The 25,759-nt window shown below is 38.9% G+C and overlaps 1 protein-coding gene across 4 annotated transcripts in view; it reads right to left on the reverse strand.

The window, feature by feature from the left end:
• The window catches only part of fam13a (family with sequence similarity 13 member A), an 87,046-nt gene that overhangs the window by 49,573 nt on the left and 11,714 nt on the right, over positions 1-25,759 (reverse strand). For all 4 annotated transcript variants that reach the window (XM_051946187.1, XM_051946188.1, XM_051946189.1 and 1 more), the window contains exons 4-8: positions 24,177-24,354; positions 18,124-18,277; positions 15,263-15,346; positions 14,328-14,402; positions 7,086-7,327 (exon numbers count right to left, since the gene is read on the reverse strand). In XM_051946187.1, the coding sequence (XP_051802147.1) occupies positions 7,086-7,327; positions 14,328-14,402; positions 15,263-15,346; positions 18,124-18,277; positions 24,177-24,354 (733 nt within the window). The remainder of the gene's footprint in view (positions 1-7,085; positions 7,328-14,327; positions 14,403-15,262; positions 15,347-18,123; positions 18,278-24,176; positions 24,355-25,759) is intronic.

Consider the following 25,759-nt stretch of genomic DNA (forward strand, 5'->3'; position numbering starts at 1 on the left):
CCAAAGCTGTCGTTGCGGAGGAATAAAAATGTTGGGAGCTGGTTTCCCAAAATCATCTTTAGATAACCAATGTTTAAGTGGTTTTGTTCAGTTGAACCTGATGTCGAGCAGTTTTCTTTGTCCAGACAGTTGTAAAGTAATCTACGCCAACAAGAATTTACCACAAATTCCATGGTTTTATGAGAACTAATATTTTACCCAGACCACAAACACAATGATTTATGGGTAAAACCATCTCTGAAAATTCTGGATATTGTGTTTGGAAACCAGGAAAAGCAGCGGTCTCAGGGTTCAGTCTTGACCGGTTAAATGATTAGCAGATGTAGCCACATTTATTAATTGCTTGGTGATTTGCATTTAATCTTTTACATATTGTCCGTGAATCTATCCAAGTTGAGGTAAGACTGATTTTATTTAATTGCAGATCATCCATTTCACTTTTTGTATCACAGCAGAAGCCAAAAGAAGTAAAATTGCTATATTGTTGACAGATTTAAATACTGACTTTCAGAATCAGACTGGTGTTTGAGAGGTTTTGTTTGATATCAGTGGAATATCAAGTGGACAGCATCAAACCGAAAAAATGACGCCCACAGTCAGTCAGCACAGTGGGTTGTGTACATAATGAGCCTCGGATGTTCTGAAACACAGAAGAAAAGAGCTGTTATTGTGGACCGCTGCTGAATGTTTGCTCCTCCGTTGTGTTTTGGGATGTGACGTGCCTGCATGTGACTTATTGTAAGAGGCAGGTGTGTCGAGGGGGGAGGGCAAAACTTCCGAGCAGCACCTCGACATGTTCAAAACAAAGGATTTGGGTTTCAAGTCGGGCAGGAATCAAAACGTTGTTGCACTTCAAAAGTCTTCTCAAATGTCACAATGCAAGGTAAACTGGATGTGCTCCTCCAGCCTTGTTTTAGCTGAGGGGGTAGTTCACCACATAACTCTTCCAAATTCTTTTAGAGCCTAAATGGTGAATGAGGCCCCCCTTCCACCTCACACCCTTGTTCTTAACCGGTGTTACACAGTCTGGCAAGCGTATTAAAATAATGTGTGCCGTCACTGTCGCCGTGAATTGCAAAAGCGGAAATCCTGCTTACCCACTACCTTACTGAAGGGATAACAAGAGGCTTTGTAGGCAGACTCAGAAAGGCCTGATCCCTCCGGGCAGAACGGAAAACTACTAATAACAAGGTGGTCAATCTGGACAGGTTTTTCCAGCTTCTCTACTGCTTCAACAATTTCAAGAGACGAACACTGGTCTGGTTTAAAGGATGCTATAGGATCACTTGAATGATCCAATCTTCTTCTTTTTTTTTTTTTTTTTTTTGCTGACAGGAGAAGCTGGCATTATTTTTGCTCAGAAATGGGTTGAGTAAAGCCATTATTTAAGCTGCTGCTGCAAACAAATAGAAAACAAAGCGACTCCCCCACAAAGTACAAACAAGAGTGGTGATCAGGACTTTACTTGTCTGTTATTTATGGTGTCAAAGCAACACAGAGCCTCACGTTTTACAAGGATGAAAGAAGATGTGGAGACACATAGAAGAATTTACAGACGACAGTCCTCAGTTTTACATGCCTCTTGTTTTGTGTGTGTGTGTGTTTTCTTTATATCATGACCATTACTTGTGCTATAACTTATTTACACTAAAAAATAAGTAAGAAAAACTCCATACTTGTATGTTTTTTGCAGAATGGAAATCAAAAATCCAAGTAATGTTCCAAATACACTATAATTTAAAAGTTTGGGGTCACCCAGAAAATTTCATGTTTCCCATGAAAACTCACATTTTTATTCAACATAATGGCACAAGGGTTTTCTAATCATCAATTAGCCTTTCCACACCGTTAGCTAACACAATGTAGCATTAGAACACAGGAGTGATGGTTGCTGGAAATGTTCCTCTGTACCCCTATGGAGATATTCCATTAAAAATCAGCCGTTTCCAGCTAGAATAGTCATTTACCACATTAACAATGTCTAGACTGGATTTCTGATTCATTTAATGTTTTCTTCATTGAAAAAAAAAATGCTTTCTTTTCAAAAATAAGGACATTTCTAAGTGACCCCAAACTTATCAACAGTAGTGTATCTACTTACAAACAATTCTAAATCCAGCCATACTCAGACAAAAGCAGCAAATAGTCACATTTATGAAGCTAAAGCCTGTGAATTCTTATGCTTAAAAAGTTAAACTATAATCAAAATTGATTCGTATTCTTTTCCATCAGAGCTGAGCAACATACATGCTTTTTATTGTTCTTTACCGGCAAACCTCCTTTCACTTTGCAGTCAATCTGACTTTCAGTTAGCTGAGTTAACAGATCAGACTCAGTATATAGTAGTCATCATAGCATCAAGACATCTGAATGTAGTTTTTGATTTTTTTAGTCATGTTTTCCAGTAGACTTATAGTCTCAGCATGAGAAAATTAAAGACGCCATTTATGCACATTTAAAGGTTTATAAATGTATTTTTTATATTGACTGGAATATGTGTACAAAAAACACATTCATTTTCTACTGTACATTGCTGCAGTACCTCCTGAAAAGCTCAGTCTGATTGGTCAGCTGTCCCAGCAAAGTCAAGGCAACATTGGTTACAAACTGTAACCTCAGATTTGTGAGTTTTGAGGAGTAGCTCTGACAGAAGCAGCTCCTGCAAGGAAATGAGGCACCTTCTTGTTTTTTGGGTTTGACTGCAAAACTAGCTGCCTAGCAGACGGTGTTTATGTGTGGTGGTGAAGAAAAATAAGTAAGGCCAGAAAATGCACAAAAAATATCTAACACAGTTAAGGAAATGAAAGAAAGCATAATGCAGGCTCTTTGTTAGATGGTTGAATGAAATATCTGCGAACAAACCTGGCAACCTTTGACTTAACGGTAGATGTCCTCCAACACTGAAGCTGGAGAATCTTCACTGACATCAAATCTTTGCATAACTAAAGGCCACTGTCTCATGACAGGGTTGGAAAAAAGGTGTATTGACATTATATTTGTCGGAAAACCAGTTTGATCCAGCATGCAGGCTCTTGCTGTAAATATGTGCCGTCATGCTTTCAGGCTGATGGATGAGACTTCCTGACAGGCGGCCAACAATACTGTTATACCCACAGGTAACCTGCACTCACACCACACTGCAACGTTTCTCACTCCCACTTATTTCCAACGGGCTTCTAGGAAACTCAGTGGTTACATCACAAAATTCAGTGAACCATGGCAGCTCCACACAAAAGCCAGTATGCATCCCCAGCATGCGACTATGCAAGGCTAAGAGCGGAATAACTCCACATGATACTGCAATGTTTCCTGTGCAATGAATCCTGTGCGGTGAATGGGTTGGTGTCATACAGTGATGCAAAAAATGCATCTGTGAAATATTGCATTAAGAATCACTCTCAGTTCTTCAAGTGAAATTTCTTTTAGTACAGTAACAGCCAAAAATATTAAACAAATCCTTAAAAGGGAAATTAAAAGTTTAAAATTCATTGGTTCCATAAAAATACATAAGAAATTTTGAGTATTTTGGTACCAGTGATCCACTAATGAAGTTCGTGCTTTCTATTAAAAGACATAAGTTTTGGTTGCCGTGCTTCGTGTCAATATAAAGGCAGCACATTTGAAAGTTCATCAGAGACAAAAATGGGTAAAACAAGGAACCTAATGCAGGAGACACGCCTGAAGATACAGATTCTCAGCCAGGAAGGGTATAGCTGCCACCAGATAGCCAGGAAGTGGAGATGCAGTCCTTCAGAAGTTGGATTCACTCTGCAGAAATATAGATGAACCAACAGGCTGGAAGACAAACCAAGATCTGGGCATCCAAGCGTTTCTTCAGCAAGAAATGACCACATCCTGATCCACATGCGCAGGAAAACCTCTGAATGACACCACAGGACCTTCAGCAGCAGAGGTAAACCACACTGGAGTCCAGTGTTCCACCTGCACTGTACGTGGCCGACTTTTAGATCATGGCTTAAGGTCCTACAATGCTGTCAAGAAGCTTCTGATCAATGAGAGACAGAGGTTAGCCCAGCGTCGTTGGACCCAAGAACACAAGAACTAGACAGGCAGGAATTAGAAGAAGATTCTGTGGTCAGATGAGTCCAGTTTCCAGCTTTATCTTCCTCTTGCTAATGTGAGAGTATGCAAAAGACCAGGAGAAGCATTAACTCCAGCATGTACAGTAGCATAGTGGAGGCAGTATCATGGGTTGAGGATGCACGAGTGCTGCTGGTGTTGGTCATCTCGATGTCTGTGATGGCACATTGAACTCTGCTAAGTATTGTGCCATTCTCCAAACCCACATGCTCCTGTTGAGATCAAAACTGGATGTCTCAATAAAATAATGCCTTGAACACATCCAGGACAAGTAGAATTTGGCTGCAGGAGCTCAGTATCCACGGTCTTAGAGTGTGTAACTCAATCCCCGGACATGAGCCCCATTAAAAATCAGTGGCGGATTATCAAAAGGTCTGTTTCAAAGCCTAAACCAAAGAATTTAGAATAATTAAAAACAGTAATTCAAGAAGAGTAGGACAAGGTTACCCCTCAGGAATGTCAAAGCCTCATGGGGAGCATGCCAACTAGGATTAGAGCTCTACTGTGTGCTAATGGCAGAACTACTAAATATTAGTTTGATGAAGTGATGGTTTACTTACTTTTTGTTCAGTTTTGAACACATTCTCTGTTATTTGTTCACTTTGATACCGACAATGTTGAGATCTGACATATTGAAACTGTCAAGAATTTAGTTTTGTTAGTTTTTAGAAACACAAAAAAGATTTTTCCACAAATATTTCATGATAATATTTGAGACTGTGTAAAAAGGGTGTCCAAAAACTTTTTTCCACCACTGCATATTTTAGATACAGATGTACCTGAATGAGATGTACCGTGTCACACAAACCTCATTTAATTGATTGCGAAAGAGGACAGTAGGTATACATTAAAGATGTGAGAGAGAAATGAACCAAGATCTAAAAGTGGAGCCACTAACAGGGAACCCTGAGAGTGATGATTAGATTTCTACTGTGACCTGAGTAATCAGGACAACCACACATAGGGTAGTAGTTCCCAGAAAGAAGGGATGCATGTGTCAGCTATAATATGAAATTACAAGTTAATCAACACAGTTGATAGATTAAAAAAAAAAATCTCTTTATCACCAACTTCCCAGATTCCTGATTGAATATTTTATACTCAGCTTGATTAAAATCTGAAATCCTTTCTTCGTTTTGCCATTCTGGACATACTGAATACAGTTTTGGTTGCTGTGCTGCACTGTGTTGACTGAGATTTGTCTGACACATACTTATGGAAAGTGAGAGCAAGCTGATGAGTACGCATGAGAGCCGCTACAGATATGAAACGCAAATTTCCACTTGTGTAAAATGATTGTATATAAGCCATAAGTTTTATTTGTCAAAATCACAGCCACTGAGACTACTATTTAACACAAAGTCATAAAAACTTTTTTCCCGTCATAAATAAAATAAAACACTTTGTTTGTGAACCTTTAAAACTCCATGGTCTAATCCGTTTGACACTACCAGAGAGTATTAAAAGCTTTTAATGAATTAAAGATGGTGAAGTCATTTTGGATAATTCTCCACATGGCAAGTGTCTGTTAGTAAATACCAGTGAGTTCAGATGACTGATGCACATTACTGAGGTTCCCTGTCACACTACCTCTACATCAGCCATCTAATACGGCTTGGCTAGGAGAACTTTGGGGTGCTAGGAACATCCAGGAAGATTTACTAGTATCCTGACACGGTGAGGAAAGCTCTTGCCACCTTGGAAGTATCATCTTTGCACCTTCATGTATCCAGGACATTTCTGCTCCAGTAAAAGGCAACGGTATTCCGACTCAACAAATTTTAAGTCACACAGATTCATCATTTCAAAGCTAAACACCAAAGAAAAAAGTTGATTAAGTTGAGTTTTTCCAAGACAGTACTTAATACTGTATAATGCCCCTGGAATTTGTCAGATAATAAAAAATTATTGCCGATAAAGCTATAGTACCACAAATTGACATGCATTCAACGTAATCTGATAAACTAAGTTCCATTTATAAGATGACTATGTGACCATGTGTGTCATTCTAAACGTTTATGTAATGCGTTAATGGATCTAGTGCTGACACAGTTTTGAACTGTGATTAATGTCCTACTAAAGGTCACCAGTGTGTTCTACAAGTTGCAGCGAAGGCCAAAATGGTGTCTCAATTTCAAATTCAAACGTTTAAGCATCATACGCATGACATTTATTGCTTTACTACACACTATGTCTTGTAGTTTGTCCACTGAAAAAGAAAAAATCCACTTCTTTTTTTTCCAAATAGAAACAATAATATTCTGAATTTAAAACTTACATTGTGGATAAACAGCATTTGGAGGGAGTTAAAAATAACAGAAAAGTAGCAGTGTACAGGTGAGTGGGTTAAAACTCCTGGTGGAAAAGCGAGTACCCCAACAACAGACACAGCTGTAGACTTGCTATTCCAGGACTGAAGACACTCGATACTATGAGGGTCCAGTTTCAGCTTCTTATAATAGGTTTGTTTGCATGCCAAAAGCACATTGCCATGGAGCTCAGGCTGTAGGTCTCTGAACAGTTTTAACCCTTACCCTGGCCTTACAGCACATCACCGGTGCAAGCAGAGGTCATAGCCTATTTACTGCTGATATGCCCTCCTTCATATTCCACATAGAGGCAAGATGGCATCACAAAACAGAAATGATGTAACTTTAAAGATTAGGCACATAGCAGGGAAGCTTTGCTTTGTGCTCTACGACCTTCGGTTTTCATTTACACCAGTTCAACACAGTTAAGGCTGTGATCATAATAAAATCATAAAACTGCAGGAGTGGCTGAGAACATTTCACACAGTATCTGAATTCTACACTGTTCTTTACTTTTTTTCCTTATAATGAGGCATCACAACTTTACCTCACATAAGAGGCTCATAAAACAAAGTAATATCTACTACTACTATTAACTAATTTCCTGTGGAGCAGCTCACAAAATGATATTAGCCCGTGTTTGTAATTTTCAGGTCATGCACAGGACACACTGACCTGCTAAGGGCCTCCAAGCTGCCAGAGAAGCTGACATCGTGGTGGGCAACGTGCGAGGCAGCTTCAGGGGGGTCTTGGTGATGCCCGGGTGTCGTTTCCATCCCCTCTTGGCCGGGGCTCCTCAGCTCTGAGGTCAGCGGCAAAACTATGGGTATGGAGAGAGGCCTTGTGTGGGGCGACCCAGCAGAGAGGCTGGGCTGTGGGACAACTTGAGTCATGCCGGCTCTCTTCCCTTTCCTCACCTGTTGGGCACAGACAGCGAGCCTTAAGTCTTGTGACAGGATATGTGAGCTGGCATGAGAGGTAAGTGATACATGGCTAGTAACGTTTCTGTACAATCAAGCTCATTCAGACATGGGCACACGTGTAGAAACACACAGTGGAGCTTTCAACCTTTGCTCAGGTTGCTATAAAACATGCATAAGAGGGATCTCATGAGGTGAGAGGGAGAGAGCAATAAATGAGTGGAGGAAAAAAGAGGTTAGCCTGTAAAACTGTCAGGTTAGACTGATGTTTGCCTTACCGTACTGACCCTGAGTGGGTAGAAACAGCGTGAACCGCCAACTGTCGTGTAGGAAAAGAACCGTAACCTAATTACAGCCACATTGTGAAAACTACCCTTCTGCATTTTTACTAAGTCACAACCAAGGAAACCTGAGGGAAATGTTAAAGAATGTGTCTCCTCGTATATAAGGAGAGCACTCGTATCGCTGCTGATGTAGACTGAAGCCAAATAGCTGTCTGGCTGCAGTAAACAGAGTACGAAATGGGCCTGACACAAACAACTTAAGCATCGATAATGGTCAGAAACAGCTAATGCTAAAAGTGGCTCCTCGGCTGAATTAAAAGGTTTACTTTTTTTTTGCCTTTACACCAATTACCAATGGAACATTTCTGTTTAGTGCTGAACTTAATGGGCTGTTCTAAAATCCATGCATGCAGCCTCCATTTAGACATTTAGCCATTGGTGCACTTAATGGATGCATCTCTGGAAACATAATTAGTTCTTTAGCTAGACCTGGGATGGATTTTGCCCGTCGGAACTTTGTGATTGACTCAGCTAAATTTACCTTTCACAGAAAACCACGATGGAGGAAAAAGGAAAAGGGAATGTGGACATACAGGCTTTGTTTTTAACAATGAGCCTGTAAAGGAGACGTCATGGAGAGACAGAAGATGCAAAAAGGTGTTCTTGTTTTGTCTATGATGTTACTACAGGTTTTTCTTTGCCGTGATTTGTTGCTGTTTTGCTTTTATGTGATTGTAATCAATAAAATCCTTAGAGAAATTGTAGCAGCTTCTCAATTCTCCAATAATGTCATGTTTGTTTGAAAAGTAAATAAAAAGTGTTCATTTATTCATTCATTACTGCTCACTGTATGGTGAAATCTGTGTGAAGAGTTTTAGCTTTTATGCTTGTATATCACTGCCACTAATGTCTGTTTTCCTCTTGGATAAAATGGTCACTTAAAAATATACTTTGGAATATACACTATTGTTTAAAAGTTTGGGGTCACTTAGAAATGTCCCTATTTGCGAAAGAAAGGCATTTTTTCAATGAAGATAACATTAAATGAATCAGAAATCCAGTCTAGATATTGTTAATGTGGTAAATGACTATTCTAGCTGGAAACAGCTGATTTTTAATGGAATATCTCCATAGGGGTACAGAGGAACATTTCCAGCAACCATCACTCCTGTGTTCTAATGCTACATTGTGTTAGCTAATGGTGCTGAAAGGCTCATTGATGATTAGAGAACCATAGTGTAATTATGTTAGTACATGAATAAAAGTATGAGTTTCAACGGAAAACGTGAAATTGTCTGGGTGACCTCAAACTTTTGAACAGTACTGTACATCAGAAAACAGTGAAAAATGTTCATCTGTATTTCCCAGAGCTTCATGAAAACTCTCATTTTGTCTGTCCAACTGTCCAAAAGCCTAAGACGTGCAGTTTACTTAAATGCAAGACAAGGAAGAGCAAAAAATTCTCAAATTTGTGGTAACAATACTATCAAATTCAAACAAACAACTGGCTATCAGACCAGATGATTAGTTTTACTTTGATCGACAAACTAAATGATGGAATTTACATTTTTAAAAGTATAATCATTCCCACTGGACACAGGTTTCCCCATCAGTTTAAATACTGTTAGCTCGTTCTACAGTCTCCATCTCTGCTTCTTGTATCTGCCTGTGCACAAAGACTAGCTCAGACACAGCAAGCATTAAATAGTCTAGGTGGCAAAGAAGTCCGACAGACCAAAATGAGGATATGACCTCGTTTCTAAATCATGGATTAACTTATAATTTGAAGGTTTATGAGTAAAACCCTCAAAGACCGCCAAGAGAAGCCAAATGCAATATTTAGAACTTGATATTTTATGTTGATGTGCTTTCTCTCTGTTGACCTGCAACAAGGAAAAGGAGCTTGAAAACAGCCTCCACTGCTATGTGATCTCTATTCATCGACAGCTCATTTCTCACATGTCTAGTTTTTCAGAAATGTCTTTACAATCTGATCCGTACCTGTTCTCGCTTGCACATCCAACACAATTACTTTCATCTGGCTTTGTTAAGGATTAGATGTTAGACTAAGCGCTTTTGCTCAAAAAGAGAAAAGATGACCTTTGTCTGTTTTTCCAAAAAAATTGCTGATCATAGCAACAGAAGGCTTCCCTGCAATGCCACGGGCCATTCTAGATTTGGAGGACAGTTTACATCCCACCCACCAAATTTTAAATAACTCACGTACAAAATACTAGAACATGCAGTTGTTGTGTAAATTTACTCGTCCTGAGACCAACTTTTAAAAATACCAGGAGAAAAGAATGTTTGAAAATATTTTTTAAATAACAAATAGGTCTGGTGTTTCCCCCTAAATGCCATTTTTCTCTTGTCCCACCTCCCTGATGGCCAAATTGAATCTGAAATAACTTTAACAAATAAATAAATACATTTAAATCCCCTTTTTGTGGTATTATTTTTTCATTGACATCTCTTGGATTTGTGGGAACATTTTTTTAAATCCAAATAATATTTTAAATAGTAATTGTTATACGTGTGTCCCACAACGGCCCTGTTAACATAACCTTTCAGCTGACAGAAGAAGAAGAAAACATGATGATATAAATGCTGGAATTTATATCATCAAACAGTTTTCCAAAAGAATGGGTAGAGTAAAGTTATGTTCTCTCTTCTATTTTTCAAAACATTATCAGCCTTGACCGAATGTCTCCCTCTACCTCATATCATCTGGATAAGACAAATTGTTTCTACTGTTTTCCATCAGTCAGTTTGTCCTCTTGGTCAGCAGTAGCAGCTAGCTAAATATCTAGCTTCTACTGCTGAGAAAAAGCTAACATTCGCATGGATTAGCAACCCTGTTACTGTGATTAGAGTAGGGTCAGCAAACAACACATAAAACATGGAATAAAAATGGTACCATTGATGTGTACGCTGAGCCAATCAAGCCTTTGATAGTTTATTACCTATTACTGATGAATATGGAGCAGAAAACTGTAAACAGAAGGTCTACTTTTCAAAAATGTTGAAGCCCAAATGACCCTCATATTAATTTACAACAAGGCGCTAGTAATACTACGCCAAAAGCAACTGAGTCTAAAGTTCATCTGAGGACATAAATATCTGCTAATCACACAACATTATTGTTATTGACGGGTGCATTTTAAATCAAACTAGAGATAAAACAGGCGTGTTTATGGCTGTCTAATTTAAGCGAGTGGGTGTGGTTGGTTGTTTGTGTGTGTTTTACTACTAAACCAGACCTGAGGCCAATAAATATTGTAGAATTTAATCGCTCACATCTGCACCTCCCAGTGCCTCAGAAGCTGCTGCAGCACTGGTAGCAATGTCTGAGTTGTGATGAATAAAACAAATTGTCTTTACCGGTAATGAGAAGTGATACCATATCTGTACAGGATTGTTTGGAAAATGCAGCTATAAAAGTACATATTCATAGCAATGATGAATCACTTGATAAATCATTAAGGAGGCCAGTTCTCTAATCCTTTAACCCAATTTTTTTGTTTGTTTTTGTAGGGTTTTTTTTTTTGTGACAGCAAAGGATATCTGTAAGTTTCATGGCATCAGCTATATCATTAGGAATCAGTAGCTGGAAAGTAGGTGGGCTTTGTGCTTCAAAAGCTTCTTAAAAAATGAAATATAATATATAAACATAATTAATTATTGCAATATGTAGTTACTTCTTTTTTATATCTTTTGAATTACTCTGATGTTTGGACCGTTGGTTGGACAAAACCTCGAACATGGTCGTCAAAAATGAGCCATTCATAAGGAAAACTAGAGGAGCACTTAGAAAGCGTAGTCCTCTGCCAAGGCCAAAGCCATATCATTCAATTTTAAAGAAGGTGGTCAGATCCGCACTAAACTTTTATGTATCCTTCCTTTGGAGGTGCTCCACCTCTTCACCAAGTTTTATGAAATTCAGCTCTGTAATCTTGCTGACAGAGAAACAAACAGAAAGCCTCGGTAGAACTTCTGTAGTCAGCTCATTGCTAATCTTGGTATTTTAACCTTGTGCAGCACTTTGGTCAACTGGGGTTGTTTTGAAAGTGCTTTTCAGATAAATTTTGACTTGACTTTGACTGACAAAACTTTCCATTATGCTCACAGTCTAAAATTAATGTCTTATCTCTTACATGCATAAATAGGTCAAAAGTGACCTGGTGAGGTTGTTTTCTTGCAATATCTTAGTAATGACAATGTCTGTGCAGGTTCTCATTCATCCAGGTCATGGTTATCCAAAGTAGTTTAAAACAATCCACTGGACTTTAAGAAAGTTCCTTGAAGACGTTTCAACCATCATTAGCACTCAAGGGCTCAGTGACATCTGTGCATTTCACCGACCCCCACCGATACTCACAACGACCATCGTTGAGTAGTCAGATGAGTTTTGGTATCGGTCGTTGGAATAATAGCCCTGGACACACCTCACAAAGGGTTAAAAGCTGAGGCAACACCAACCACCACCAGAACTGAAGAAGCCTCTTGGATGAGAGGTGAAACGTCTTCAAGGAACTTTCTTAAAGTCCAGTGGATTGATTTAAACTACTTTGGATTTGTAATGAAAAGTTTTTATCACTTTATTTTCCAGCAATTCATCAAAAGCATGGTTTTGATATCATTCCATTTAAATTTCTAAGTTACCTTTAATACTTTTAAAGAAATGATAATATTTATATTTCTACCAAGCTCTTAATTACAGATAACATCATAGAAGAGGTGATGCACAAACTTGGAAGGATGGAGAGCAGCAACAGCTGGAGGAAAAGAGTAGAAAATGTCAACAAAATGGATGTTGATATTCCTCTATTGCTGTTCTGTGTAATGTTCTCCTTTTTCAATAATCAAAATGCTCAATATCTGTTATAAAGTGAATAATAAACATATTTCAAACATGAAATCATTCTTGTGTGGACAAAAATATAATACAAACAATAATAAAAAAAATATTCTCAACCACAATGACAAAAATGGGATTAAAAAAAACCCTCTTTGATTCTAATATTGGACATTTTTGACCCACTTAAATCCAATCAGTTGTGCATCTAAGGGTTAAATACCTGCTTCACACCTGAAGGAATAATGTAAACTCTTCCATGCTGTTGCATTTCTGTTTGTAGCTTTATTTAGTGGTGCAGAAGCTGTGTATGTTCACTAGATTAATTGTTGTTCTGTGCTTACTAGGAGGACCAAATGTTGATCTTTCGCTTGTGATATTGAACACACATTGTGCTTCATGCACAGGATGCAGCTGGTCGAGACAAGAGAACCAATTGGAGGGCAGAAATGTAGGACGGGTGTGAACATTGACCAATTGCAGTGACTTTTTTGGCTGCATGCAGAGCCAGTCAAGTCTTTCTTTCTCTTGATTCCCAAAGGAATAAAACCAGCCATACATTCAGAATTCCAGTTAGAAAAATCGGGATATCATGCTCAGAAGATGGGGATGCTATTCCAAACACTAAGAGGCTGGAACGGATCAGCTTGCACCGTGGAAAAGGACATGACTTGTTGGGTGCAAAGGGGACATATTCTGTGTATTTATCTTAAATCTTCAAGGTGTGTGTCCCAGCAGCTACTGGTTGAGTAAACGGTCAATAAACAAACAGGCTACAGTCCCTGACGCAGTGGTCATGGGTTCGAGTCCAGATCACTGCCCTTTGCTGCAGATCCTCCAATACTATTCTCCCACCTTCCTTTCTCTCTCCATCCTCCTATATAAGAAAAAGCAATGTTCGAGGCAGTCTGGTCACATCAAAACTCACTGGAGGTGTGTTTAGTTTGCCGCATAGCTGCACACCAGCACACTGAGGCCTGAGGGGCAAACTCCTATGATTAAAGGTAAAGTAACTTCAAGCATTTACAAATATTCTACATACCGGCTCTGCTAAAACCAAAAGCTTTCTCACTGACTATGAAGTAAAACAAACATCAGTCATTAGAGGATGTCTTTATCCTCCTGAGCTTATCTTGCTATCAGTCAGCATTTCTTTTATCTCTACAGCGACACAAGTCTTGATATGACTGAGCCATTTATGACCCCAGATCTGTTTTAAAACTGTCTTCCAAACATCCTTTTAGTGCGTCTAAAACCCTAAAAGAAACTGAGTGAGGAAATGAGAAATGACTACTTACTTCACCTCTACTTGTGAAAAGAAGTATGAAAATATAAACTTTACCAGCTATTTTTCCATTTTGTGGCATCACATGATGAGTGCTTCAAACTTAACTAGATTTTCTACTACAAATGTAGCTCTCTTGTTGAACTTTTTGATTTAAATTAATGATCCCAGAGCTCAATTTCTAAAACACGTGCACAAACAGGAAATTTTCAGCCTTTAATTGCACTCAGATCAATAGCCAAAAGCCATTCTCTGTGACAAGGCTCATCTGTAGCAGCACAGTTGTAACAGCATACCAGAGCCCATGTTTGTCTCTCCCTGCAAATAAGCACGTTGCTGCTTCCTGCAGCAGATTGCCTTTATCAGATCACATCATGTGACCACGCAGCGAGGCCACAGGCATCAGAGGCTGTCTGAGAGATAGACTGAGGCTAATTAGAACCAGGGCATTCGAGCAGATAAGGAAGCAGTGAGCGTTTAGCAGAAAGAGTGAGAAATAAACTGTGGTAAAACAACAGGCCCGTAAACAAAAGACAATTAATCATACTGACAGGAAAAGGTTATTTCCTGTACCTTCTTTTTCCCTGTCGTCGCCCGTGGAGTGGCAGCAGAGGATTTGTCTCGATGTTCTGCGCTTCCTGCTGCAATCTTTAAAAATGTGGAAGAAAATGGCAGATGGACAGAATGAGATTCACAGTGCAAAGTAAAATTATCTGCATAATTTTAGGAACACAGTTAAATATGTTAAAGATTGAATATAGCTAGCAAGCTATGAACATTATAAACAATGACGGACAGGTGAGTGAATGAAAATAGGTTGGACTGCATTATAAAACTGATTACTTTAACGGTTGGTGTAAAAAGCACTAATTATGATCATCTCAAGCTGCTATTTCTACATTTTATGTCACTGTTTTGACACCTACACTTGCTGCACTATGGAAAAATAAACATGTTTTATTGCTAAATTGTAGCTTCAAATAAATATACAAAATAAATAATCAATAAATTTGGATAATCCTGCCATAGTATCAACAAGAGCAAGGGAATAAATGCAAATCTGAAACACGCTATCTTTCAATATCTCTATCCGACAAACAAATACAGGCAGGTTGCCCATAACAGTGTGTTAAAACCAGAAAAGTGATCAACTATTCAGCAGAGTGACCTGAAAAATCAAGTCAGCTGACACTGATAACATCTTTAAAGCTGTGAGAAACCCACACAGACGCACACAGGAATGGCTTTGGTGTTGGAAAACAGCTTTTCCAAAACATGCCCATGCTATGTTAATCACGTCACACAGATCACATGGTTGGTGTTAAAAAGGACTATGTAAGGGAATTTAAAGGGTTCACGCAAGTTTAACCTGGGAATGTCAGGCGTAAACAACAATTTCACAGCAGACTCCCAACAAAAGCTTCCATAATGGGTACACTGTGGAGCATTAACGCATAAACAAAGACGCACACATGTAGGCCTGCTACTGAAAAAAGCCCAGCACGCACTTTCATCCTGGAAACTGGCGTCGGTGTCTTTGTTTTGAGATGGATGGTTGACTTCTTTGGTTCTGCGTTCGTCACAAGCGCTTCCTGCGAGCAGAACGGGGACAAAGAAGACATTTGTAATCAGTCTTACAGTAGACACAGTGGGCAGAAAGCTTTGTTCGCCAATTGATATTGCAACAGGAGATTCATACAAGCAGCAGTTGTGAACTATTCTTCTCTTTTCTTCTGAGAGCCCCTAACAGCATGGCTGCACATAAACACTCACATTAAAGACCTCCTTACACACCTCCTGCTCGTCAGCATTTTGTGACAGAAGGTGAAGGCAAAACCAGTAATCAAATGTTAAAAGGGAGACAAGGAAGGTCAAAGGGCCTCCACAGGCCGTGCATATGTGCATGTATGGGCTAGTGCTTTTGTATATGTGAGCACGTTTGCCTGTAAGATGATCTTGGTTGACCGTGGGGTTTCCTATAGAGCAGTGGGGTCTCATGTGACAGCGCCTCTACAGGCATTCACAACACAGCACAGCACAAACGTTTGTGACTGGAAAAAAAACGACACAATATTGTCAAAGTTTTTACAGGACTAATTTTGCTGCTCGTAGGAATCTGCACCTTGGGATTCCATGAAGTGATCAGTTAATTCACGATCAACATCTGCAGAGGACATTTGCACAGCGATCAACACTATGTTTGATGGTGGGAAAAATAGCAGGAGAGGTACCCTGACTGAAGAGGTGAGAGGTCAAACCCATGTGGAGTTCAGTCCTATGCCCGCTGTCTGGTCATCAGAAGGCCAATGTCTTGTTTCACACATCACAAGTCATCGTTCAACAGCAGATGTTGACGTCCATGTATGTGTATGAATAAATTCTGACAAGGTTTTGAAGTTTTGCTTATGGTGTGAGAGTTGAAAAGATACTGATGCTGCAGTTATTCCTGCCTCTCATTTCATCTGCTTTAGTATGCTCAAATGAACCTTAGTTTACTGTAAATCCATGCGACACGTAGTGCACGTGTGGGTAAAAATAATTGAAAGCAATGACAAGAATTCCATGCTAATTAAGGTGGTTGGTGTGTCACTGAAACAGATCAAAGCACAACAGCAGTTCTCTAGTTGTTCTGGTCTGGGTGTGCTTTATATCTTACATTCCAATGAGGTCCCTGTGGGCGGAAAAATGCAAAAGAGTGATAGTGGCAGCTGCATTAAAGACACTGAGGGATTGTAGGATGTTCAGGACATTTGATCTACATTGTTTATTCCATAGGTCAATTCCTTTTAATGTTTCATCATATTCTATTTGTACTATTTTTCGGAAAAGAGAAAAATAAATCAATGAATCAGATTTTTTTTTTAAAATCATAGTTTCACCACAAAAATTTAAATTTTGTGTGAGAAATTACTGTCCAAATAAAAACCCAAGTAGTGGTGATAAAGCAAGTACAAAAAGTGCACGATTTTTTATTGGCAGCAAGTAAAAAAAACATCACAAAACATTGGCTCCAGAAAATTGCCCTACCACAGCCCAATTTGTCAATATTGTTAAGAAGCTGCATATTATAGAGTAAATGGACTCCTCTACAAGACTCCAAAAAAGGACCAAGGAAAAAAGGATGGAGAAAATGGTGTGTGTATTTAGACACTGAAAGAGATAAACATTAACGACTATTGTCACTCTGTTATTGTGATGCACAGACCTCCAATTCATTCCGAGACGCTCCCCCTGTTTGTATTTTTCTAATTTACTGCATTATTATTAGGGCTGGTTCGAATAGTGGTTTCTGGCCTCCGAATATTCGGGCCCTATTAAAGACGAATATCTGAATATTCGTTCCGCCCCGTAACGTCCGGGAAGGGGGTGGGGGGTATTCGCATACCAAAATTAATATCCGGATACTGCCGAACAAATATTTGGACATTCGGGTCCAGCCCTAATTATTATATATTTTTTTTCTATTTTTATTTTAATTCCATTTCTTATCATTATTAATCTTGTTGATGTTGGTAATATGGTTTCCCTGTTCCTTGTTCTGTAAATGCTCCTTTAAAAAAAATGCATAAACAAAAAGTATGAAAAAATTACCCAATTTCATATAGACTTCGGGATTATATATTCCTAAATGTGTTGAGATAATTCTTCTTATACTTTAATAAAACACTTTTAAAAAATCATTGGATTATCTGAACTACACAGTCAAAAATACAAAAACATAGTTGTTTTTCTTCATTCATGAAAAACTGACACATGTTGACAGACACTGAATTTGGCAAACATGTTTTCCAGTCAGTAGATAAATTGGTTCAATTAAAATGACTTTTTTTTTTAAGTTGTAGCTGTTTTCTGGAGAGAAATGGTATCTGCATTTAGTCTGAGATCAAATGATAAGATTCAATTTCTTCATGAAGGAAGATTTGCAGTCTTGGTTCATATTTTTCTGCCGCTGCGCTCGAGGTAGTAACAGATGCAGCAGTAGGATGCTGCCAAGAAAACCAGCCAACCGGACAAACCGGCAAATCAATAAACACATCAGCCATCAAGGCAGCAAATAGAAATAAACAACCAGAGACTCAAACCGGCCACCTGTGGAGAAGTGTTTCCTGTGAGGCTGTGATAAAGGATCACTTTTAAATCAATTTTGTCTTGGCATTATGTAAGCTCGTATTTATAAACCATCACTCCTCCGAGTGGATGGGCAGCATGAGGTCACAGGCCAGAGAGGAATCCTACTGTTTAAAGTGTATGGGCTCATCATGTGACTCACTGTTCTTGTCTTACCAGCTGCCCAACAGTGTACTGGCTGCCAACACACATCTCTTTCATACAAACATTAACATCTGGTGCTCCAGGGAGTATACAGCACCTTGACAATGATAAGCGTCGGCTGTTCTTCTGAGCCGTCCTCTCTGACTTTGTCCGTGCTCGCCTCAAAGATGCTGCTGTAGTTCTGGATGAGTTTGACCATGATCTTGTTACAGACATTTTGGTCCTTTATTGCTTCGAAGCCAGGTGCCACACTGGAAAAGAGGACAATCAAAAAAAAAAAAAAAAAAATCAAGGAAAAAAAGATTACATTTAGTCAAATTCTTTAAACATGACAGCAGCGGCAGAAATCAAGAATCTGTACTGAACAAACATGGTTCAACAGTGATCTTGATACTGAAATGGAATTTGGTCATCGGTTCGTCGACCTGAATTCAACTTCCCCACTAAGCACGATGTGTCATGCTACTGAACAGCTGTTGGAGATGTCCACTGGGCTATAGGCTTAACCTTAGGCCTAATTATATAACATCGGCACACACGCACAGAACCACACACTGCCCGCGGTGAAGAGAACAGGTTGTACAGTATGAAAAAGTACTTCGTTTTTTTTCAACACCTCTGTCTAGTGAAATCTGATCTTGTTTCCATGCAGGTCTCCCAGCAAAAAGACACCAGCTTATCACTGGAGATTCCCAGCAGTTCCCAGTCTGGAGAACAGTGCAGCTATAGGTCAGGAGAAGTACAAGTGTGATTTGAAACTAACTGCTCACTAAGCCCATCACAAACAGAGAAAGTGAGGCTACTGACTGCTACATTATAGTCACGTCTGAAAACAGATGTTCAGATTGTATTCATCGTGCATTACCATCAGTAGGTGTCTGATTGATCACAAAATACTTTCTGGGCCAATATGTAATTGAGGGACTTTTGAAGTCCATGGGATATATCTTGTATATATTTTATTAAAAGTAAAAAACAAATCATTTTAAGTTCATTATGATCATGTCTTTACAAATTCCATAATTATTTATTATGGAAACAATCACTTATTAATAAAAAATGACTGGATAGCACTAAAATGTCAACTAAATAACCATCTGAATTTAATAACAACCACCTTCTAATTAGCTAAACAATAATAAAATGAGCTTTCCTTAAAAATAGTTTTGATTGTGTTGTTTTTATTAAGTTGAGATAATCATGAGAGATATTTCTTTTATGGCAATATATCAAATTTTATATGCAAAAAAAACAAATTGTATCCATGTCTGAGAAATCACTTTCAGCTAAGTTACCCCAAGAAAAGACTGGCAAGACTCCAAAAGTAGTGTGTGAGTCAAGCATGGTTTTATTGCATGTCGACAGGTTTACCACAAGATCTTTATAAATAACTTTCAATTTTACTCAATTGTATGCAGTTTATAATATGGAGAAGAGTCTTTCTGTCAAAATGCCATGTGGTGTTTGCTTATGGGCGGCCATGTTGATTTTAGGCCTGAAAACAGCAAAAATGTCAACTGTTACAAAAATTCCTGCAATTATATGTTGAACCTTCTGTTGCAAAGACCCCAGAACTATATTTAGCCACAAGAAAAACAAAAAGACGAGATCAGGGTCCACAGAGCAACCGTACAGGTGTACCAAGTGGAATTTGTACTGTTTTAAATATAACGGTTGGTCATACTAAAAACTGATATTATTTTTATTTTTTTGTTTTTTTGTAAAGGTTTACACAATACTCGATAACCCCTATCAGATGTTCCATTTGCTGTCTGACAGCAACTGAATGTGTCATCCTCATGTATGAATGAGCACCCTCGTCTGTGATCTGTTGCATCAGCAATGTTACGAGAAAATGTAGCTCTTTACTACAGAGAAACTGCAAAGAAAGCTAAGATGTCAGTGAGTGCAGTTTTCTTCACCATCAAAAGGCTCAGAAACTGGAGGAAACTCTGACAGGAAGAGGTCCGGAAGACCCAAAGCCACAACAGAATCAGAAGACAAGTTTCTGAGAGTCAACAGCTTGGTGAGAGGAGCTCACAGGACAACAGCTTCAAGCACAGCCTAATAGTGGTCGTAGTAAGAAGTCTCAGTTTCAACTGTGAAGAGAAGACTTGGAGTTGCAGGTTTGACAGGTGGAGTTGCAGCAAGAAAGCCATTGCTAAGACGACAGAATAATAAAAAGAGGCTTCTTTGGGCCATGAAACACCACCAATGACCTACTGGAGACTGGAAGAAGGTACACACGTGGACAAAATTGTTGGTACCCCTCAGTTAAAGAAGGAAAAACCCACAATTCTCACTGAAATCACTTGAAACTCACAAAAGTAACAATAAATAAAAATTTATTGAAAATTAAATAATCAAAAACAGCCATTACTTTTGAATTGTTGATTAACATAATTATTTAAAAAAACAAACTAATGAAACAGGCCTGGACAAAAATGATGGTACCTCTATAAAAGATTGAAAACTATTTGACCAGAGTGACATGATTAACTCAGGTGTGTCATTTAATTGACATCACAGGTGTTTCCAAACTCATAATCAGTCAGTCTGCCTATTTAAAGGGAGACAAGTAGTCACCCTGCTGTTTGGTGAAAAGGTGTGTACCACACTGAACATGGACAACAGAAAGCGAAGGAGAGAATTGTCCCAGGACATCCGAAAAAAAATTATAGACAAACATCTTAAAGGTAAAGGCTATAAGACCATCTCTAAACAGCTTGAAGTTCCTGTGACAACAGTGGCTCATATTATTCAGAAGTTCAAGACCCACGGGACAGTAGCCAACCTCCCTGGACGTGGCCGCAAGAGGAAAATTGATGACAAATTGAAGAGACGGATCGTTGGAATTGTATCCAAAGAGCCCAGAGCAACCTCCAAAGAAATTAAAGGTGAACTCCAAGGCCAAGGTACATCAGTGTCAGATCGCACCATTCGTCGTTATTTGAGCCAAAGTGGACTTCATGGGAGACGACCAAGGAGGACACCACTGCTGAAAAAAACTCATAAAAAAGCCAGACTGGAATTTGCAAAAATGCATGTTGACAAGCCACAAAGCTTCTGGGAGAATGTCCTTTGGACAGATGAGACCAAACTGGAGCTTTTTGGTAAGGCACATCAACTCTATGTTCATAGACTCAAAAACCAAGCATACGAAGAAAAGAACACTGTCCCTACGGTGAAACATGGAGGAGGCTCAGTAATGTTTTGGGGCTGCTTTGCTGCATCTGGCACAGGGTGTCTTGAAAGTGTGCAAGGTACGATGAAATCTGAAGACTATCAAGGCATTCTGGAGAGAAATGTGCTGCCTAGTGTCAGAAAGCTTGGTCTCAGTCGCAGGTCATGGGTCTTCCAACAGGACAACGATCCAAAACACACAGCCAAAAACACCCAAGAATGGCTGAGAGAAAAGCGTTGGACTATTGTAAAGTGGCCTTCTATGAGCCCAGATCTGAATCCCATTGAACATATGTGGAAGGAGCTGAAACATGCCATTTGGAGAAGACACCCATCAAACCTGAGACAACTGGAGCTGTTTGCTCATGAGGAGTGGGCCAAAATACCTGTTGACAGCTGCAGAACGCTCATTGACAAATACAGAAATCGTTTAATTGCAGTGATTGCCTCAAAAGGTTGTGCAACAAAATATTAAGTTATGGGTACCATCATTTTTGTCCAGCCCTATTTCATTAGTTTGTTTTTTTAAAAATTATGTTAATCAACAATTCAAAAGTGATGGCTGATTTTGATTATTTAATTTTCAATACATTTTTATTTATTGTTACTTTTGTGAGTTTCAAGTGATTTCAGTGAGAATTGTGGGTTTTTCCTTCTTTAACTGAGGGGTACCAACAATTTTGTCCACGTGTGTATTATGGACTGATGAATCAAAATTTGAAATCTTTGGTTCATCATTCATCACGATTTTTGTACGCCCTGAAGTAGAAGAAAGGATGGTTCCTCAGTGTGTGACATCAACTGTCAAACATGGAGGAGGAAGTGTGATGGTCTGGGGCTGTTTTGTTGGATCCAGGGTCGGTGACTTGTACAAAGCGAGAGATACCCTGAACTAAAACGGCTACCACAGCATTCTGCAGCACCATGCAGGACCCTCTGGTATGTTCCTAGTTGGTCAGAGGTTCATCCTACAAGCAAGATAATGACCCAAAACAGAAGTCCAAGCTATGCCAGAACTACCTTAGGAAAGAAGGACAAGATGGTAAACTTGAAAACATGGAGTGTCAGCACAGTCTCCAGACTTGAAGCCCATGGAGCTGGTTTGGGATGAACTGGACAGAAGGATGAAAGCAAAGCAACCTACAAGAACCACACATTTATGGAAACTTCAGCAGCAGAGTTGGGAAGAACTTTTTGAAGAATATTTGATTTCCATTGTGGAAAGAATGCCACGAGTACGCTCGCAAAAGGAGGCTACTTTTATGAGTCAAAAGTTTAGAATACATTTTGGTATACAAATGTATTATTATTATTAATTTTTTACTTAATTTGTTTATTTGTTCTATCCTTTCATTCTCAGTACAACACAACATTAACTTGCATAATTTCCAATAAAAACCACAACTTTTGATCGGTAGTGTATTGAACATCGCTTTAAACCCACATGAACAACAAACATCACGTGAAGAACGTGACTTTCTCCGATGCCTGAATAAAGCCATGAGGAACATTAACAGACAAGTGACCTTTGCCTGAATGACAGAGTGCCGTCACTTTTTGAAGTCAGCGATGTTTTTTTATTCCATGCCTATAAAGGGCTTTGATCACGTGAGATTTTCTTCATAGCTGTTGACAAGACTTAATTCAAGTGCGACCTTTGATTATTATAGTCTGGAGTTGATGCAGTTAAAGGTGCTTTAAAGCATCTGATGTAATTATGAACCACACAGAAAAAAAAAACGTGAGCAGTTAAACACAGGTGCCTGACCTAATGATGGGACATTTCACAGAAAAACACAGGAATGACAAAAGCGTCTCAAGGAGATTTTACACGCTGTCCCAAAATTGTGCTTCTATTCTTACCAGACAAGCTACAGCACCACCTGCTGGCCACACATTTTCACAGAAACTACTTTTTAACCTTCACTCTGAAATGGAAAATTTCAATGTCCATCTAATTTTTTGATTTAATTTTCTATTTTTCCTCTCGTCACTTACAAACAAAAAATGCAAGAACAGCTGAAGTCCCTGTGGGTACATCTTGTCCTGAGGTTTATTATCTCACTCAGTATTTCCAGCTTGTTGCAGGACCTCATCCATCCAGCTGCTCTGATATGTGAAACCAAGATTTGTTATCTGACTCATCAAGCAAAAACAGGCGAAAGCTGACTAAAGGGCTGCCTAATTTTCCAGACGAGGTCAAGGTGCCTTACTGTGTTATATGAAGCCGTAACCATATTTTACAATGGTCATAGTGAAGCAGTTAAAACCTTTAGCTATTGTCCTTTAATAAAATGAATGCAGCACAGTAAGCTGGTAAAAAGACAGACATTTCTGCATCCTGCCACTCTGAAGGTGAATTATTAAAGCCAATGTCAGACACACGTCTGAATTTAACCCTTACACAGTAATCGAGTATGATAATGATTACACTTTGACTCAGACTTTGGAAGTTAGATTTTGTTTTGATTCTTCCATTCGCCAGCACTTACTATTATTGCTGTTCCTGTTCAGCTTCTGTAAAGCTCTACAGCACACTTTGGTCTCTTTCAGCTAATTGTTTTTCAGTTCAAAACTTTACTGTTTTTTAAACACACACAAAAAAGTCAGCTAATGAATAACTACACAAAGAGGAGGATATTTCCCTCAAGAGTTAGCGAAGGCCATCAGAAACATGATTTTAAATGACAGCCAATGCTGCTCTGTACCTGCTCGATTTGTTATTTATTATTATTTTTTTAATAACACAGCCATTAAAATATATCTTTAATGTATTTAGAGCACACTGAGCTGCCTCCAAGTGACCATAAGTACTAAAGCTTCAATAAAACCATCTAAGTGCTTTGAACAGTGTTTGTTAAATACAGATTAAAAAGAAGAGAAAGCTGCAGTAACTGTGAAACAGGCCCATTTGTGCTTATTTGAACTATTAATCCCATGCACCCTTAACAGAAAAGTTGAACTCACTGGAAGACACTGGGTCCAAACACCGTGGCGAGGTTGAGAGCGGTCATGAGGTTGTCTTTGTGGTTGTTCTCCACGAGAGTTAGGAAGTGACAGAGGTAGCGCAGGAGGCTGAGGTGGATGTCTGGAAGCTGCTGCAGCAGATTTCTCAAATCTGACCAGGAGCCATCATCACCACACTCTGCAGATGTACAAGATACAACAACAGATCAAAGGTGTAGAAGCACTGTCGTTCACTTAGAAATGTCCTTATTTTTGAAAGAAAAGCATTTTTTTTCAATGAAGATAACATTAATCAGAAATCCAGTCTAGACATTGTTAATGTGGGAAATGACTATTCTAGCTGGAAACAGCTGATTTTTAATGGAATATCTCCATGGGGTACAGAGGAACATTTCCAGCAACCATCACTCCTGTGTTCTAATGCTACATTGTGTTAGCTAATGGTGTTGAAAGGCTAATTGATGATTAGAAAACCCTTGTGTAATTTTGTTATCACACGAATAAAAGTCTGAGTTTTCATTAAAACATGTAATTGTCTGGGTGACCCCAAACTCCCCAAACAGTAGTGTATGTATTTATTTTGCCGATGTAATATTTGTTCAGAAAAAAACAAAAATTAAATCTCCATTTTACAATTTTTTTGAGCAAAGTTAGTAAATACACATGTGCTTTAAGTAATTTCCTCAATATCCTGCTTACTTCCAGTCACTAATAATCAAGCAACTAGAATTGAACGGTCAGTGAATCATGAGCAATTTGAGATAAACTCTCAGTGGTCAACAGTTAAACCTTCATGTTACAGCCCATCTCCAGCAGGCAGAGAAAGCTGCATCCACCTGCTCTCTGGAACATCTAAGCTTGAGTTATGGAGACGAGGAATACGTGAGCAGTACGGCAAAGAGCTTGAAAATATGTTGATGCTATTACTTGGGATACATAATTGGGTCAGAGTTGGATAAACGGATATGACTACTGATCCCGAACGGCTGAGTGACGCAAACGTTGCGAGTGTGTACGTCTATGTGAGCGTGCGAGCATGCGTATGAAAGCTGGTATGTGTGTACGTCTGTTTGGAGTTTGTAGAGGGAGGGAGAAAGGGAATAATGGCTTGACAGCTCACAGCTGAGGGAAGGTCTGATTCTAACTGTATGTGTGCATATATGTGTATGTTATCTTTGTATTTTTATTGTCAGAAGTTATGATTTATTCAGGTTAGTTCAACAGAAGGATGTGAACAGCAAAAATCTCATTTTTTTTTTGGCTAGAGATTGCACTGAAAATGAAAGATGCTGCTTTTCCTTTATAATTAATTGGTTTTTTTTTAAATATACAGCACCATTCAAAAGTTTTGGATCACACAGGCATTTTCATGTTTTCCATGAAAACTCACACCTTTATTCAACATAACTGCACAAGGGTTTTCTAATCATCAATGAGCCTTTCAACACCATTAGCTAACACAGTGTAGCATTAGAACACAGGAGTGACGGTTGCCGGAAATGTTCCTCTGTACCTCTATGGAGATATTCTATTAAAAATCAGATGTTTCCAGCTAGAATAGTCATTTACCACATTAACAATGT

This window comes from Acanthochromis polyacanthus, chromosome 3, assembly GCF_021347895.1.
Source record: "Acanthochromis polyacanthus isolate Apoly-LR-REF ecotype Palm Island chromosome 3, KAUST_Apoly_ChrSc, whole genome shotgun sequence".
In the NCBI taxonomy this organism is placed as follows: domain Eukaryota; kingdom Metazoa; phylum Chordata; class Actinopteri; family Pomacentridae; genus Acanthochromis; species Acanthochromis polyacanthus.